General features: G+C 55.8%; 1 protein-coding gene across 4 annotated transcripts in view; it reads right to left on the bottom strand.

Moving 5' to 3' along the window:
- LOC148410041 (glutamate receptor ionotropic, delta-1-like) overlaps window positions 1–16594 on the bottom strand; it is a 44265-nt gene that overhangs the window by 17727 nt on the left and 9944 nt on the right. For 3 of the 4 annotated variants that reach the window (XM_088438427.1, XM_088438424.1, XM_088438425.1), the window contains exon 3: window positions 2833–3117. In XM_088438427.1, coding sequence (XP_088294553.1) covers window positions 2833–3106 — 274 coding nt within the window. In that variant the 5' untranslated portion in view covers window positions 3107–3117. Of the gene's footprint in view, window positions 1–2832; window positions 3118–3188; window positions 3829–16594 lie in introns of those variants that run through there. The other variant, XM_088438426.1, reaches the window with a different exon arrangement.

The following is a 16594-nucleotide window of genomic DNA, read 5'->3' as shown; positions in this document are numbered from 1 at the left end:
CTCGTGAGGCGACCGAGCGATGGTGCGTTCGGGTCCCATAGCCCGGCCGGCGTTCGGCGGCCCTTCCGGCGCCTCCGAAATTCGCACGCGTGTCAAATCTCCTCTCGGTCCAAAAGACAATTAAGCGAGAATCGGCCGGGTGAACTTTAGCGGCAGGCTTGTTTGCCGCGCCTCGTAAAGCGCCAAACATTCGATTAAAAGGTCGGCGCCGTAAAGCGGATGGGCGGCGCGCTCCGCCGCCGACCTTCCTAACGGGTCCCTGGCCCGCCGACGTGGCGCGGCCGCGACCCAGAATGTCCGGAAAACGGACGCGGTGCCACTGGCGGCCGGAGAATGGGAAACGGGAAGAGCGTGTGTTAAAGTACGGGGGCGCCCTATAAATGGATTCTTTTTTTAATTTGACACAGGAAGAGTGATGTGTCGTCGCATCGTAATAAAAAAGGAATGAAAGCTGCTAAAAAGGGTCAGGTCTTGACACCGCAGTGTTAAAGGGGGACCCCGCAGTGTTAAAGGGGGACCCCGCGGTGAAGTGCGGGTAAACCCAAGCACCGGCGCGACGGCCCGACGTTTCATTCGGTTAGGTCGTAAAAACCGGCGAGGATGGAAGCGAGCGACGGAGCGTCGGCTCACCTCGTCAGTCGGGTCGACTTCCTTCCCCGCCGCTCGGAACCGCGTACGTCGCGTACGTCGCCGGCCGTCAAATCGTCCTCTCTCCGACGCCGCCATCGAGAAGGGCTGACGCACACTTGAATTGGCCGCCGGGCTTCAATTAAGGTCAGCGTGTGGCTAATTGACTTCCCGTCTCCTCGGCGCTCTTCACCTTGAGCGCGGCGAAAGGCGAAAGGCGAGCGGGGGCCGGGCCGGGCCGGGCCGGGCTTTCATCTCCATCCATCTCGGCTCATCCCGATCAAGGGGCGGCGGCGTCTCAGCGCGTTAGCGTGAGGCTACGTCACGCTAATGCGCTGAATACATTTATGAAGACGTAGCGTGGCTCCTACGCGTCCGTCCGCGCCGCCTCGCTCTTCTTTCAAGGAAGGCGAAGCGGGGGAGGGAAGTGGGGGGGGGGGCACTAGCCAAGGCTTTGGTTCCGCCGCCACAAACAAAGGTGACAAGCGGCCGCTATATGAAGCCGCCGCGTTGCCAAAATGACGCGTCGAAAGTTTGACCCTCCGACCTTCAAGCCAAACTGAAGGGAGTTGGGCTCCCAATCCCAGGCGGCCGCCCGCTCAACGCTGACGTTGGCCTCTGGTGCGGGAACATCTGGGAGAAGGGCCGCGTGCGCATTTCAGCAGTGCAAATGCCATTTCAAACTGGATCTCATGCGAGCGCTGCTCAAAAACTCCATTTTTGGGTGGGTGGGCAAGTTGTTCTCCAAGTCGCTTCTTGGAGAGGCTAAAATTTGTCAGTGACGGCGACGAGGCAAGACGGCGGCTCCGAAGGGCCTATCGAAAATCCGCGCATATCCGAGCGGCTCTTTGGATAAGGTCGGTCTAGCAAGCGTTGTTTATTGAGCGGCGTTCGTTATCCGTGCGTTAGCGGGGGTCAAAAGGCATCCCCGCAGGCCGCCGTCACGGATGGCCTCCCGCAGCAGATGGCTTTCCGTTGGCTAATGCCAATCGTTGTGAAAATAGCGATTATACGTTTGCTCCCATCAATAGAACGGCTCGCCATGACGGAGTGAAGGCCGCCTCAAACTAAGAACTAAGCGCAGACACATATCACTTGGTAAATGGGCGCGGCGGGCTTTTCTGCCATCCTCAAGTACTCGGCAGAGGCCGGGCCGCCATCTACGGCCCCCCCGACTGGAGGCAAGGTGGCTCAAGCGTCTTGGCCGAGGACACAACAACGCGCCACTCTGACGGAGCGGGATTCCGACAGCCGGACGACCCCCTCTAATGCTTCACTCGTTATCTCCAAAATACAACCCTCGCGTAGCTCCGAATAACCTCTGAAACCTCTGAATCAAATAAAAAAGAGGGTTCGGATAAGCTGCTTAAGGATTGTACTCGTGCGGTCCGTCTCCGTTCTCCTCATGCGTGAGCTGGTCAAAGAATGCCTTTTCTCCTTTTTCATGTACAGTTCCTCACAAATGTCTAACAGGTGAAGCTGACGCAAAGATGCGAAAGTGCGCCGTGCTGCCGACGCGAGGGCCCGCGGTCCTGGATTAGCTTAGTGCCGGACAATAAGGAGACTGAGCCAAGGAGAACGGTTGCCGGTTGTCCTTCAGCTTCGGTCCGGCAAAAACATCCTCAAGTTAGAGTCGAAGCAACTCCTTGACTTACTTGGATGAGGGAGGCTCAGGGAGAATTACGAAACGGCGCCACGTAACCATGGTAACAGCAGCAACGAGAGCGCCCCCGGTGGACGCGATGGACGCGGCGGTTTGGGCTCTGCGCGTGCGCGGCCTCTCCTTTCTTGCCTCGTGGAGAGCGGCGCTCACGATCCCTCCATCATCTTTTGTAGCTAAACAAAAGCGGGCAGGTGGCGCTCACATCTCCTAACCGGCGCTTTCGCGTGCCGTTCGTCACCGCGAGGAGGACCTGATATTTCCTGCCGCGTGGGCAAAACGCCAATGTCCGCCACCCCCGGGAGATCACATCAGCGCGTCCACGGTGTCCCCGGGCTTCTCGCTGCGGTTGCGACCGACAGCTGGCGAAAGGCGTTCCCCCCCCCCCCCCACGGCGCCACGCGGCGTGTCCGAGCGTGAGATTTCCTCTCCCGGCCGCCCTTGCGGAGGCGCAAACGGGAAAAGCCGAGAGCGGAAATCGGCGGGCGGGTAGCCGGCGCATCCGGCGCTCCCGAGCGAGCCCGGACGCGAGGCGCGTCACGTACCGTACTCCACGTCGTAGAAGACGATGAACTTTTGCCAGCGCAGCTCCTCCACCAGCGTCAGCATCACGTCGTTGAGGCGCACGGGCGGGCGGGCCGCCAGCGTGTAGCCGCGCCCGGCGGGGCCGGGGTTGAGCTGGCAGGCGGTCCGGGGCGAGCCCCCGCCGTTCCTCTGGACGTACAGGTGCGGGATGTGCATGGCGTCCGTCAGCGACTGCAGCGCGCTGGCCGAGGCGCAGCCCGTGGACGTCACCAGCGCCAGGATGCCTTGGTTCATCAGCTCGCACGCTGCGGCGGACGCAAAGCGCAAACCAGAATGGACTTTTGAGTCGGACCGGAATTTTCCTCACCTCGAATACCTTTTGCTTTCTTTCTTAAACCGACGGATAGATGACGCTGGCGGCCGGCGCTCCCCTTGAGCGTACGCCAACCGAGCCCTTTTACTTTTATGCACATTGTGTCCGAAATAGCTTGGTGTCACTCCAAGGTCCTTCAATCGAACGCCGATTACCGAAGAAGGCGTCTCCGTAGTCGTTGGATACAATATCGCCTCGGCCTTGAAAGAAATGCCGCTGAAGGAGCTAAGCGCCTGTCGCTGGCATCTCCGGGTCCGCCCGTGACTACGCACTCTGAAGTCTAATCTCATTTGTTGCCCCTAATCCCTCAGCTGCTTAATTACCGCGCGGCTCAGTCAAGAGTAGCGCGGGAACGCGGGACGCCATCGTCGCCGGCGGCCGATGGAGCGCTTCGCCCGTCGATATTCCATTCTGGGATCATGGTTAATAAACGGCGCGGCCCCGCGAGTCAAAATCGCAGGCCGAAGCCTGATCATCCACCCGCGGTGGTTTAGGTGAGAAAGAAGGGGCGTCCAGCTCGTACCGAGCGGAACATTTGGATCCCAAACGAGATCTTTCAGCGAAAACCGCGAAATAATAAATAAGAGCCGGGCGGTCGGGGGCACGGATCGACGTGGAGCTGTCGAGTTTCCGGCCGCCACGCGATTCAACCGCGGTGACGCTGCGGCGCAGGTGCGGGACTCCGGTCACGGAGGGCCGGCGTCCCGCGCGGTTTCCGGTTTTCTCTGATTTCAATGATTGGCGCATCAGCAAGCTCTGCCGGAAAATGATCCTGCTCATTTGCATCGGGTGCGTTTGAAAGATAAGCTCAGAAAACATGCGGCGGGATGGCGGCCCTCCGGGACCGGAGTTCCACACCTGCGCGCGGTGCTATCATCACCAATCAGCTTATTGGTGCTGCGGCGGCGCCATCGCCGGTTGCTTCTATGGCACCGTGTGCTCATACGGCGTAATGGGCGTGTCCTTTGCGCGTCTCATGGCAGGAAGCGAAGCCGGCGGGCGGCGGATGAGAAAGCCGGCAAGTAACAATGACGGAGGAGGAGCATTAGAGAAAGATAAGGGGCGGGAGACGGCGGCATCACGGGGACAGATGAGAAAAAGAGGCAGCGGATTACAGGAGACGACAGGATCGAGCATGAAGGCGAATGAAAGCGGCCGGACGGGGGGGGGGCAAAGGGCGAACCGAGGGGGAGGAGGAGCTCGACGCAGCTCCCGACGGGCCCAAAAGGCGGAAAAGCCAAACGGAACCATGGGAATGCAAAGGCAGCTGTCCTCTCGCCGCGGGCGGGCGACGACTCCGCGCGCCCGGACGCCGTCCGGACCGGGGGCCGCCCCGCGGGACCCCCGGCGGCAAAGTGACGGGGACGACGGCCGCACGAAGGCTCGGCGGCGACCGATCGCGCGCCGCTTCTGGCCACGGGCTTTCAAGGTCGCGCCGCCCGGAATATTTCAACTTCCGAATGAAAAGTGTTTGCATACTGGCTGCGTGCTACCGGGAGGTGCTTCCGGGTCCGCCGCCCCCCGTCCGGCATTTTCCCTCCTCTCGCTTTCATCCGAATGGACCCAAAAACGGGGATCTACTCAAGTCACCGCAACGAATGCAAAAAAAAAAAAAAATCTACGGGAAGCCATCAATCTCCTGCGTACATACAAGCGAGCGAAGGAGAGAGGCCAGCGGCACATGTCCAGCGAGACGTGGCCATCTCCACCGTTGGAACGCGACCTTTCGGAAGCGCGAGCCAGTCGTTCGACCGTAGGTCGGACGAGCGTTTAGGGACCACTTCTCCGTCCTCGACCGAGACCTTTCGGGACGAGGGAGGAAAAGCGCCCGAGACTCCGACCCGAACCTCCCGACCGCGAGGCGCCGGACGCGTCGGCCGCTATCATAGCCATCATAGACCGACAAAGAACTTGACTTGCACTTTTTTTTTTTTCTTCCCCTTCAGGAGCACAGTGCTGCATGTTGCTGATTTCGGGCTTCAGTGAAGCAGCAAACAGCTCAAGTCCCCGTGCGGAGGCAACAAAACAACACACGCTCGCGCACGCACGCACGGCGGTTGCGGCCGATATAGAGGCACATACAGACAAACAATGGACCGGTGCTGAGTTACTGCAGTCACGGTCTAGACCAATAGTTCTCAAATTGGGGCCCGCAGATCCCCGGATAGGTCCGGGCAATCTGGAACATTTGATCAACAACAAACAGGAAGGAAGACAACTAGGTTTTTTTTCATGCGAGGAGCGCAAACAGGGGACATCCTTCCCACTTTCACTTTCCCTTCATTTACTCATTTGGTTTGGCCCTAGGTACAAAAGCCATTGCCGCCACTAAGTTCAATTCCTGCTGGCTCCGGCCTTCCTTGGCGGAATTTGCATATTCTCCCCATGCCTGCATGGCTTCTCTTTGGGTACTTCCTTCCACGTTCCAAAAACACGCACGATGGTTTCGAATGTTTATATTTTCTATGAACGTTTTGTTGAAAACATTTGTTTTCATTAAATGGATCATAATTAACACCTCAATTAATTCATATTTCATATCGCTTGTAATCTGTTGCTCCCTTTTAATTGAGTCAAAGCAATGGTGTTTTGTCTGCTTTTTTCAGTGGACGCTACGGCGCATCACGAGTCGCTCATGATATCATATCTGAGTAGCTTTTTGGAAGGGGTTGAAAGGCGTCCTCCTGCTAACGCGGCGCGTGGCGCTAATGGGTCCAAATTGATCCCGGCCTCCGGTGCCGACTATTCTCGGAAGCGGCGAGCGCGGGCTGGAGCGGCACTCGACCCGGCCGACACCGGCGGCGGCGGCGCCGGAAAAGCCGGCCCGCGCGTAATTGACCCCGGAGCGCGCGTAATTGACCCCGGGGCGCGTTAGGGACGGGCCGAGGGGGGGCCCCGCTCCACCTCCGCGCCCATGCTGATGAGGGGCCGCGCGGGGGATACCTTTTTAAGAATTTCTGTTCTTATAGAAAGACAGAAGTGATTGAGAGTTGTGGGGATGCTGCATTTTACTATCATGATATGATTATGATCAGAGTATCATTTCGTCCTGACCAATCAGATAACGACATCAACATAACCTGGAATGTTGTCTGTCTTGTTGTGAGTCACGCATGAGAAACGTCATCCAAAAAGTTTCCTTTTCAAAAAGAGGACCGATGCCCCTCCTGCCAGCTGATAAAATAGTTTCATGTATTAAACGCGAGGAAATGTGCCATGTGACGTTGTCAAAGCATGGTTAGCCGTACGTTGACGTGGCCTGTAATGGCATCAACAAAAATCATCAACGTGAGACGAAAATCGTCTTCGGTTTAATAAACGCAAGGCGGCGAGGGAGCGCCGTCGGCCGGAGAAAGACAAGGAAACAAAGTGACAAGAAAATTGGTCAAAGGTGGTAAAAAGACGGAAGGAGAACGCGGGCGGAAAGGCGAAGCGCAGCCAGCGGGGAACGCGACGGACGCGAGCCATCTGCGGGCTCCGAGCTGGAAAGGGAGCCGCCCGCCCGCCCGCTCTTCCCCAGTAATGAAAATGACCGTGATGTCATCCCGATGATGATGATGATGATGATGGCGACGGCCTCCGGCATCTGCTCGGAGACTCCGGCAAGCTGCACGAGCGCCGCTGGCTAAAAATCTGTTTGACCGCCCGCAAAATGAAACGGCAAAACAAAGGCAAAAACAAAATGGTTTTTAATCCTGCGCGAATCTAGAGCGCGCTAAGCTAGCAGCAGCCCACCGTTTGTCTCCATTTGTGCACGCCCGTGTGCGCTGTGGCCATTTCAAGCGTTCGTTGCTTCACCGAAGCCCCATAATCAGCAAGGAGCCGCACTTTGCTCGGGAGAAAAAGCGCGAGCGACGTTCTCTGTCGGTCCCCGGAGATGGACAAGCAAGCTCGCGAAGAACGAGGCTGCGCGCTTGGCGATTCTTCAAGTTGACGGCGATTAGCACGTCCGCCTCACAGTTAAGGGACCCGAGTTGGAATGGGGCCGTCCGCGGCCTTCCCGCGCGGGGTTTGCGTGTTCTCCCCGAGCCCGCGTGGGCGATGGCTAGTCGGGAGGAATGGCCAACGCTCCACCCGAGAACGGGATGCGTTACGGGTCCAGACAGACCGCAAACGTACTCGCGATGCTGCTACGCAGGTGTGCGCGTGCGTGCGCGCGTGCGCGCATCTACATAATGGATGAAGTGGCGGCTGCGCGCAGAACAAGCTGAACTGGACTCATTTCAAAACGCCCGGAACGCTGCTATTTATACTCCAGGACGTCAGGAGAAGCAGCGGGAAGAGAAAGACCAAAAGGAAGGGGGACGCCCGCCCTCACGCCGACGCTCCGAGCCCGCCGTTAAAGTGCCGCGCGCCGACGGGAAGCGGATTATTTGGCAAATGCGTTCAACGCCGACGAGGGCGATTTTCCCTTTTGAACTCGCGCCTTAGCGTTAAGCTAGCGCACGTTCGCTTAGCTTAACGCGGAACGGAAGACTACTTTTCTTCACGCGTCCTGTTTTACTCTGCCCCCGCTGGCCAAGGCGGGTACACCAGAAGAAGCGAGCCAAGGAATTGACGCTTGAATGCATCTCACTTTTTCAAGTTGACGTGACTTCCTTTTAGGGCAGCTTTTGAGACAGAAAATCTTAAAGTCATCTTAATTCATCTTAAACTACAGGCGCTTCTCCTCACAAGGGCGGCGGGCTGGCCGCTGCCTATCCCGGGGCGCGCCAGCCAATGGCAGGGCACGCGGAGACAAACGACGATTTCAGTACGGCCAATACGCCCGCCGTGCATGTTTTGGGAGTGTGGGGGACCCGCGCCGGTTCCGAGACGCGACCGGCGGCCCGAGGCCGATCCGGCCGGGCAAATGGGGAATTGAGACTTTGTGGACGCGGGGGAGGGAAGCGGCTCTTTGGCGCCGCCCTAGCGGCTCCGCTACGGTTATGAAAATGGGAAAAGATTCAACTTTTATTGTCACGTGCGTAGATTTGAGGCGGAGCCGGCGACGCGCCTTTTTCGGGCCGGCGGCCATTCCCGGCCGTCGAACCTTTTGTCGCTCTTCCTGTACGCCGTAGATGAGCGCCTCCCGGTCGTGAACGCCGGCCCAGCCCGCGCCTGGGCGCAAGCTCCGCCCGGCCTGCCCGGCGGCGCCGTTTTCAACACCTTTTTCATTTCCTCGCTTGTAGGCCACCGCCACAAGACAATTGAGCCAAAACTAAATCACAAATGTATCATAATCTCATAAAGACACACAAACAGCCACACGCGTACACGCCATCCCGCACGTCGGAAGGCAAACGATCCCACACACAAAATCTCTTAGACACAAACACACAAAACGCGCAACACGCGCGCACGCGTGGCTCCAACGCAACTTTCGCCATCAGCCGAAGCAGGAGGAAGACTCCAAAAGAGCACGCGCACGTACGCGCCTCCGCGCACGTACGCGGGCCGGCTGGACGGCGGCCATCAACGGGGCAAAGACTTGTAGGACATTTGTACACTGCAGGGGGTACATCTGCATACTGCGCCATACTGACTCACGCGTACGCACGCGCGCGCGCGGGCACTCAAAGGACTGCAGCGCAAAAATTACAGATCCGTCCCAGCGTGTTCTGATAAGGACGTTCTGGCTACGCTGTAAAAATGCGAACCATCTCGTTCTCTTGCTGATTTTTTTTTTTTGCATGTGCGGCGTTGTTTTTACAGTTGAGAATCCACAAGAGAAGCACGGACGGACGAGACTGCCTCTTAGCTATTTATGTATTCATGTCCTCTTTTTATTGCTCACCCTGCCGCTGCTGCAGTGGGAAAGATTACAATAGGAAATGGAAAGTGCAGCTCACTGCAACGAGGAAAAAAAAAAAAAAAAAAAAGCAAGAATTGTGAGCGTGTCAATAAAAGTGGCAAAGCAGCACAAAGTTTGACGGTCACCGTCATCGTGGCGTTCGCTAGCGTTGCAGCCTGTTGGGAAATCGGAAGCGGCCCCGCCAAAAAATGAAAGGACAAAAACTTGACACTTCCTCCAAGTTTGCATTTCAAAGTGCACGAGAAGGCAGCTTCAAGAAAAGGGGAGGCATCGTGACCCCGTTATGGCAAAAGGCCGAAGCGCCAATTTATGAACTGAGAACCGATAACACCCGCGCAGACCACATTAAACGTGTCAAACTCATTGCGGGCCACACCTTGGGACCGTCAAGTCAAATCAATCTTAAGCAAGATGGTCAAACACTTACACATTTTGAAACCGGGTGTTTATCGCTAACAAATAGTCCGAGATAACGTCAAACAGTCAAAGGTAACGCGCGAAGTCGGTATTTGGGCCGCTAACTTTTTGCATTTTGCAGGCCACGTGGAGTGAACCAAGCCAAAAAAAAAAAAAAAGCGTCGGGGTTAGAGACGATATGTCGGGATGAAAGCGGGCTTGTTCTGAACGCCGCTCTTTGCGTGCGCGTCCTTTTCCAAATGCCGTTTAGCCACTTAGGCTAATGGCTGACGGCGGCAATTTTTTTATTCGCTCTTTTGTCTGCCTAACCAGCGAGACGGCAGGAAAAGCTGCGCGCGTGACAGAGAGAGAGGTGACAAGGCCCGAGAGCTTTAGCCAACTTTTGAAGACGTTAGGTACCGGGGCGAGCGGCCGGCGGGATTTAACGGGGACGGTCGGAGCCTCGCGTCCCCGCCGATCTCATGCTTTTGTCCCTGTTTTGCATAGGTCGCGTCCCCATGTCCCCCACGCCCGTTTTTTTGTTGTTGTCGTTGTTCCAACGCGCCACTTGTTTGCGTGTCCATCGCGGTTGTCGTAGCAATTTATACCCCAAGCCGATCTAAGAGGAGCTTAAACTTTGTATTTTCACAATCACCTCATACCGGAAGTAGCGCTACTTCCTGCTTCCGTGTCAATCGTGCGAAATGCCAGATAGGCCAAATGGCAAAAAAGTTACCTGCCACACCACAATAAAGGTGGATATATAGCAGCACTATAAGGGTATGCTAGCTAGAAGAAGTTGCCGTAGCGACAGCGGTCGCACGGCTACCCGCGGCGGCGGGATCAGTCAAGCGGCTGTCCTATTAGGAGGCAAATATGCACGCATCTGATGGAGGAGGCGGCCCCCGTAAGCGATCCCTCTTTCATTTATTCCCGCGGCTCTTGTGTTCAACGGGCACTATTGACATTTGACTATGGATCGCAAGCGCGCAATTTCATCACCCGCCGTCTAATCCGCATCAAATATAATCATGGGCCCCCTAATGCCGCCGCCCCCGACTTAACACTCGCACGCGCGCGTGCGGGGAAGAAAGCCAGCCCCTAGCCTATTACTGACTCGCTTAGGCTGATTTGAACCAGCGCAACAACAACAACGACGAAAAGAGGGCAGGGCCCCGGCCCCGATACCACTATTTCCACTTCCGACACCACGCCGATATCGCGGCCTACGCCGCTGGGGCCGCTTGACCGAGTCGTACTATTCAAACAAAGAACAATGGTCGGCGATGTTGAAAAATTGAGAGTTGAAATTTGCGTCTCGCTAATTATTGCATTTTTCAAAAGCTCATTTTGACCCGGAAAAGACGCCTTTTATGAAAGCAAAGTTGAAACAAATGCGCGTGCTCAATAAAGCTTGAGGCCGGTTGAAATCTGGCAAAAAACCTGGCCGGCACATCAATGGAAAAGGTGGGGTTTCAAGTGATAAGAGGTGCTAAATAAGTAAGCCGGCGCGTGCGCGCGCGTGCGCTAAATTTAACCGGCGCTGAGCGACGTGCGCTTTGATGGCGACGGGCGACCACGTGACCCGCCAGTCTCGCGGACCGACCGAAATCTTTTGCGCCAACTGATCAAAGTCAGCGGAGCCGCTTGAAGTTATTTCCGTCGTCGCGGGCTCGCGACAAAAAAAAAGAAAAAAGACGGGCCAAATAAAGGTTTGGCGTCCGGAAAGCAAAAAAACGCCAGGCCGAGGCGGCCGGCCGGTTCCGTTTCCCGTCGCGTTCTTGTTTTCCCCATTTGGGATTTGACCTTTCATCCTTTGGCTGACTTATTTCTGAGCGCGGCGGGGGCGGGTGGGGGGCGGAGGGAAAAAAAGAGGTGAGTCCCGCCGGACTTTCGGGCGGCGCCCTCCCGTCAAAAGAGAGCCCCGCGCCCGTCGGCCGGACTGTTTCGACCAGCCCGGGGACGAAGCGCGCCGTCGCGGCGGGGAAGGAGAGAAGCCGGACGCGTCCCGGGACGGTGGCGAGCGGGCCGAGACGAGACGAGACGAGACGAGGACTATGACGCAACGGCGGGAGACGGCCGGCTTGTGCTTTTGCCTCGCCGTGCGACGACGTTGTTTGAGCCTGGCGTGGCTTGATTTGCGCGTCTTCTATTTTTACTTGACGTCTCTGCACTTGTCAACATCTTCCAGAGAGTATTTCGGGCGCTTTTTTCTTTTTTTTTTTACCTTTTCAAAGTCAAAGCCTGTGTTCGTTGAGGAGACGCTGAGAATTCGGATCCACGGGACGGTAACCGATAGATCGTGCCCCCCCCGATAACTTTTAGGTATGAATTCACAAGTACGTTTGGGATATTAATTAAAAAAATACTAAAGTGTTCATTTCATTTTATTTGATATTAGACGTGAAAGTATTCGTGACTTCAATAAAGCATGCAAACAGTCTAACTCATTCGGTGCCACAGAAGTATTTTTACATTTTTGTTTTTTTGCCCAGACCGTCCATTCCAGGTACCAGACTAAAGGAGGGCGGTACCAAATTAGTCAATGGAGACCCGTTTTCAAATACGCGAGGGCGCCCCCTTAACAAAGCTCCAAAAAGAGGAAGGGAAAAACCCCAAAAGGCCATCTGGGGAAAATAAGAAACGTTGAGAGGGGAGCGCAGGTGGGAGGAGCCCTCTTCCGGGCTCGGCGGTTGTGACACTCGATTGGTTTTTTTTGTCAGCGTGCGCGTCGACAGCAAGTGACGCTAAGCTAAGCGCTAACGCGAGGGGGCAAACGTCGCCCGCCCCGCTCTCTGCTCCCTCTGAGAACGAACCGGCACCAAAGTTGTTTTGCCCTCCGGTCCGCGCTCGCTCACTCCCTCACCCACACACACACACACGCGCGCACAAGCTCATGTTAGCCGAAGAGCTCTTGATCTTCTTCTGCTTTGATTTTGTCATGAGGGCAATATATAAAAGTGGAGAGCCTGAAAGGACTTGGGGGGAGGCCGGCAGCCTGCTGATAACGCACACACACACACATCTCAGCATGCTGCGCGTGTGTGCGCAAGTGTGAGAATGTCCACTGGCCGTTTGCCTTGTTTCCAGATTATCCACATTTACCGACACCTAAATTGACCTCGGCCACTGTTTGTTTGCGCGTGCGTGCGCGCGCGTTGGGGGAGATAGTGAGCTTTGCAATCTCAGTAAGCAGACGAGAACAATAACAAATTGCCCCTGCCAACGTAAATTCATTCTTTCAACTTCCTGGCGCAGAGCGCGCGCGCGCCGTCATCAACACCCCCCCGCCCCCCAGCGGAAGATAATTGGATTTAAAATGAGGAAAAAGGCAGGCCATTAAGAGCTGCGGCGAGGCGAGCCGATTGGCTGACGAGAGCCCCCTTTGACAAAACGCCGGCCGTCCGAGCGAGCCGGGCCGCCGCGGAGGCGGGGCCGCGGGCTTAAGGCCAAAGTCCCTTAAGGCCCTGATACTTTTTTTTTTTCAATAGAAACACTATTTAAATGGAAGCGAAATCAAATTCAATTCAAAAAGTAGAATTAAATAAGGGGAAAAAAGCATCAACAGTCAAAACTCGAGAAAGGATTAGCAAGCGGTTCAGCCTCGTTTTCTCTAAATTGTTACATGATTTTTGATTACTAGGTCAATTAGACATAGAAAAGTGTACGTCATAGATGAAAGAGGAACACACGCCTCCTCACTCACAATTTTCGACACAATATCAAGTTTCATAAACGATTCGGCGGGGCGGGGCCGCGGCCTATCGGAGGCTGCAGCTCCCGCCGGCGGGGTCGTCCCGTCCCGGCCCGTCCCGGCCCGTCCCGGCCCGTCCCGGCCCGCGCCGGCCCGCGCGCACCCTCGCCGCTTCGACGAGAGGCAAAAAAGGCCGCTCGGGGAACCTCTTCAAACACGCGCCAACGTCCCGCCCGGGGGAGGGAGGCAAAAGCGCAAGGCGCTTTTTTGGAGCCAGGAAAGGCGGCACGCAAACGCGCCGAAGGACAAAGTCGCGGCGCGGCGCGGCGCTCGCGTTTGCCCCCGAAAAAGCCGGCGTGCCGGCACGCTTCATCGGCACTTCTTTAAATAAATCACTCTTATTCAATTATTCACCGAAATGAAAAATACAGCTGTCTGTCACAATGAAAAGGCTTCTTTTAAATAAATCAAATTGGAATTCATCGGGATTTGAATAAAACGTACGACTTCCCGGTTGACAAGATTGTTTTTCCGTACGATCAATAAAACCTAACTCCATACAAACAACAAACCGTGTTGACTTCGTTTCATCGTTGACACTTTAAGCGCCAACGACGGGAAAGGACGTCGGCGGAAAAGCTACCAAGGAACAATTGATGTCAACCACTGATTTCTTTTTATAGGCTCGGGTGGAGAAAAAGTGTGGAAAATAGCAATCAAATAACAATATACGGTGCACTTTATAGTTTTGACCTCAGCTCCAAGTAATGCGGTCTATCTAATCGGATGAGGAAAAAAAAAACTAAACAATCAAAGGTAGCCTTTAAGCGCAAGCATTTATCGGGGCCCGCTTTGCGGACGGGACATTTATCATGTAGCCATTTGGCGGCCGTTTAGCCGTTAGCGTTAGCATTTAATTGAATTGCGCTCCTTCCGCTTTGTTTTCCCGTTTTCCCCCTGAGCCATTTACCTTTCGCTAACTCACGCCACGCACTTTTAATAGCCGCGCGCGCGCGCGCGCGCGTGGCGTTTCCTTCCTGCGTCGGCCGTTTTGACGTTTCGCCGTTTTGGTCTGTAAAACGCTCGTTATTCATCTTAAGGTACGCTCTCATCGCTTAGCTGCGTTCTGGCTTATCGCGCCGCTGCGAGACAAAGAAAAAAAAATGGTCAAGGATCTGCGTAGGGAATCATTCACCTCCTTCTTTATGCTACTTATTATTCACAGCCAACTCTGACGACAACGTGCGGCGCCCGTATCGATTCGCGGCTTGAGAAATCAGTAGGTGCGAACGGCACCCGGGGTTAGCAAATTAGCGCGATCGATCGGGATCCGTCCGCGGCCCGTACCGGCGCTCGCTTCGGCGCTGACGGGGAAAGGCGGCGGCGGCGGCCTAACCGGCGACAAGCCGACGGCGTCGGAGGCCGAGGGCCGGCCGAGGCCCGGCCGCGCCCGGGCTCCTCTCACGCTCGCATCGGATCCTGGACCGCTCGCGCCAGCCGCGCGCCGACCAATAGAAAAATGACGCACTTCGGGGAACGAACGGCAAACGGCGCCTCGGAAGAGATAAAAAAGACCCCATAAGCAAAGGTCATTCGGCCATTCCGATTCCTCGGCGGTCCCGCCGAAGTGTCGGGAGCCGGCCGACGGACGTCACCGAGGCGACGATCCGCCCGCAGGATTCGCCTCTCGTCCGCTCGACGGACCGCTTGAAATCTGCGAGAACGACAAGGGGAAGCGGCCAAAGCCGCTTAGCCGCGCTAACGAGAAGCTTAGCCGCCTTTTCTTTGCGAAACAACGCCGAGGCTTTGCGAAAGAACAAAGGAGGGACGCAACTCGGAGAAGACTGAGCATGGCGTCCCTATGCTCGTTTGCGGTTTTGTGTTTGGCGCGGCGTCATATCCTGTTACCGCGTCACATCTTGTGATGATACATTTGATACGTTTTCCCGCACGCTACACGATCCGTTTGGCGTTCACGCTGAAAAGGGTCAGACGGTCCGCCGCCCCCGCCGACTTCCCGACAATCTTGGACGCAAAACGGCATCGAGCGAATGTAGGCGGGATTAAAGTGCCACTGGCAAGCATGTCCGCCGGGAGGCGTTATCAGGCTTCGCGCGACATGAATGAGAACTGACATCCACAGATGGAATAACTGCTCGGGCAACAAATGTTTTCATTCAAAGCCGCCCCAATTTCATCGCTTACGTACGCCGCCGCAATTAAAACAAAGTATTGCTGAGGTTGATTTGACTAAAAAACATCTTTCATTCCAGAATCAAGAAACTTCTATCTTGCGTTTCCTGGCCAAAAGCCAATCGGAGAAAGCTTGCGAATTTGCTGCGGGCCCATGAAAGAGTGACCTCCTGGCAGTCTTCTCGACCATTCCCACCGCCGATGAAAATGACACCTGCGCCATTCTCCAGCCGTCGTTTTACTGAGCGTTCCGTTCCGGGTCTCGGCGGGTGACGTTTCGGCGTCGTTAGCTGTCCGCCGACGAAGCTAATACGCTTACACCCTTTGACTTTTGACCTTTATCGCTTGCTTGTGATTTTAGCTTAGGGATTTTAGCTTTGCGCCACCCCGAGAAAAACCTGGGGCTAAAAGGTTTGGGCGCCCCCGCTTTAGAAGATGATGCATTTGTTATACGAAGCACATCGTGTTAGCTGGCGCCGTGCGCGTGTGAATAGCGCGCTGATTAGCAAGGGCGAGTGTCCGCCTTACTTTTTTTTCCGGCGCCTTTTTGTGCGGGCTTTAATTTGAGGGCCATCCGCTCTCATTGACTATTGTGCGCGCACAAAGGAGTCACGGAGGTGGAAAAGTGTCCATTAGGAAAAAAAAAAAAAGAAGCCGTGGCCGTGGACCGGAATCTTCCGTCGGGCGCTCGCAGAAGCGCTTTCCGACCCGGCGACGCTTGGCGACGCGGGCCCGCCGGACGTTACCGCGGCGACCCCGCGAGCCGGCTTCCTTTGGCCCGCTGTGACTTGGGGAGGCGTCAGGAAGTCCATCCGCGCTCACCAGCTATCGCCTGGATTTCGACCCGAGGGGGACAAAAAAAAAAAAGAAAAAAAGACACCCCCCTCGGGCTCGAAACAATTTCGCGTTTGACGTGGGGGCTGTGCGTTGTCGGCCGCATAATGAGGCGGCGCCTTTCCATAAAACAAACTATTTCACTGTCAAATAGACAATCTAAAGCGGGGCGCCTCCAAGGGCCGCATACAAAAAAATCGAAAAACAAAACCGACCGACGAAGCAAGCGGCACTTTTTTCGTCGGCGCGGTTTGACCGCGACCATTCCCCGGCTCAATTATTCATTGGCCGGCGCCGCCGCCGCCGCGTGCAAGATGAATGAAGACATGAGGTCTTTGTAAAAGATGCAAGTGACGCAAAAGACAATAAAAGCCCGGGCTGTGCATTATTGAAAGGCGGCGCTACGTGTCCGTAAACGGCGCTGAACGAGTCAGGCGCCCGCCATATGTCGCCCGTCCCTCAACATCAAAAGCGGCAGACGGAGCGCATTTTCCGCAA

This window comes from Hippichthys cyanospilos, chromosome 17 (assembly GCF_059441005.1).
Source record: "Hippichthys cyanospilos isolate Australia breed blue-spotted pipefish chromosome 17, RoL_Hcya_1.0, whole genome shotgun sequence".
Taxonomy (NCBI): domain Eukaryota; kingdom Metazoa; phylum Chordata; class Actinopteri; order Syngnathiformes; family Syngnathidae; genus Hippichthys; species Hippichthys cyanospilos.
This window is presented reverse-complemented; position numbering and strand designations above follow the sequence as displayed.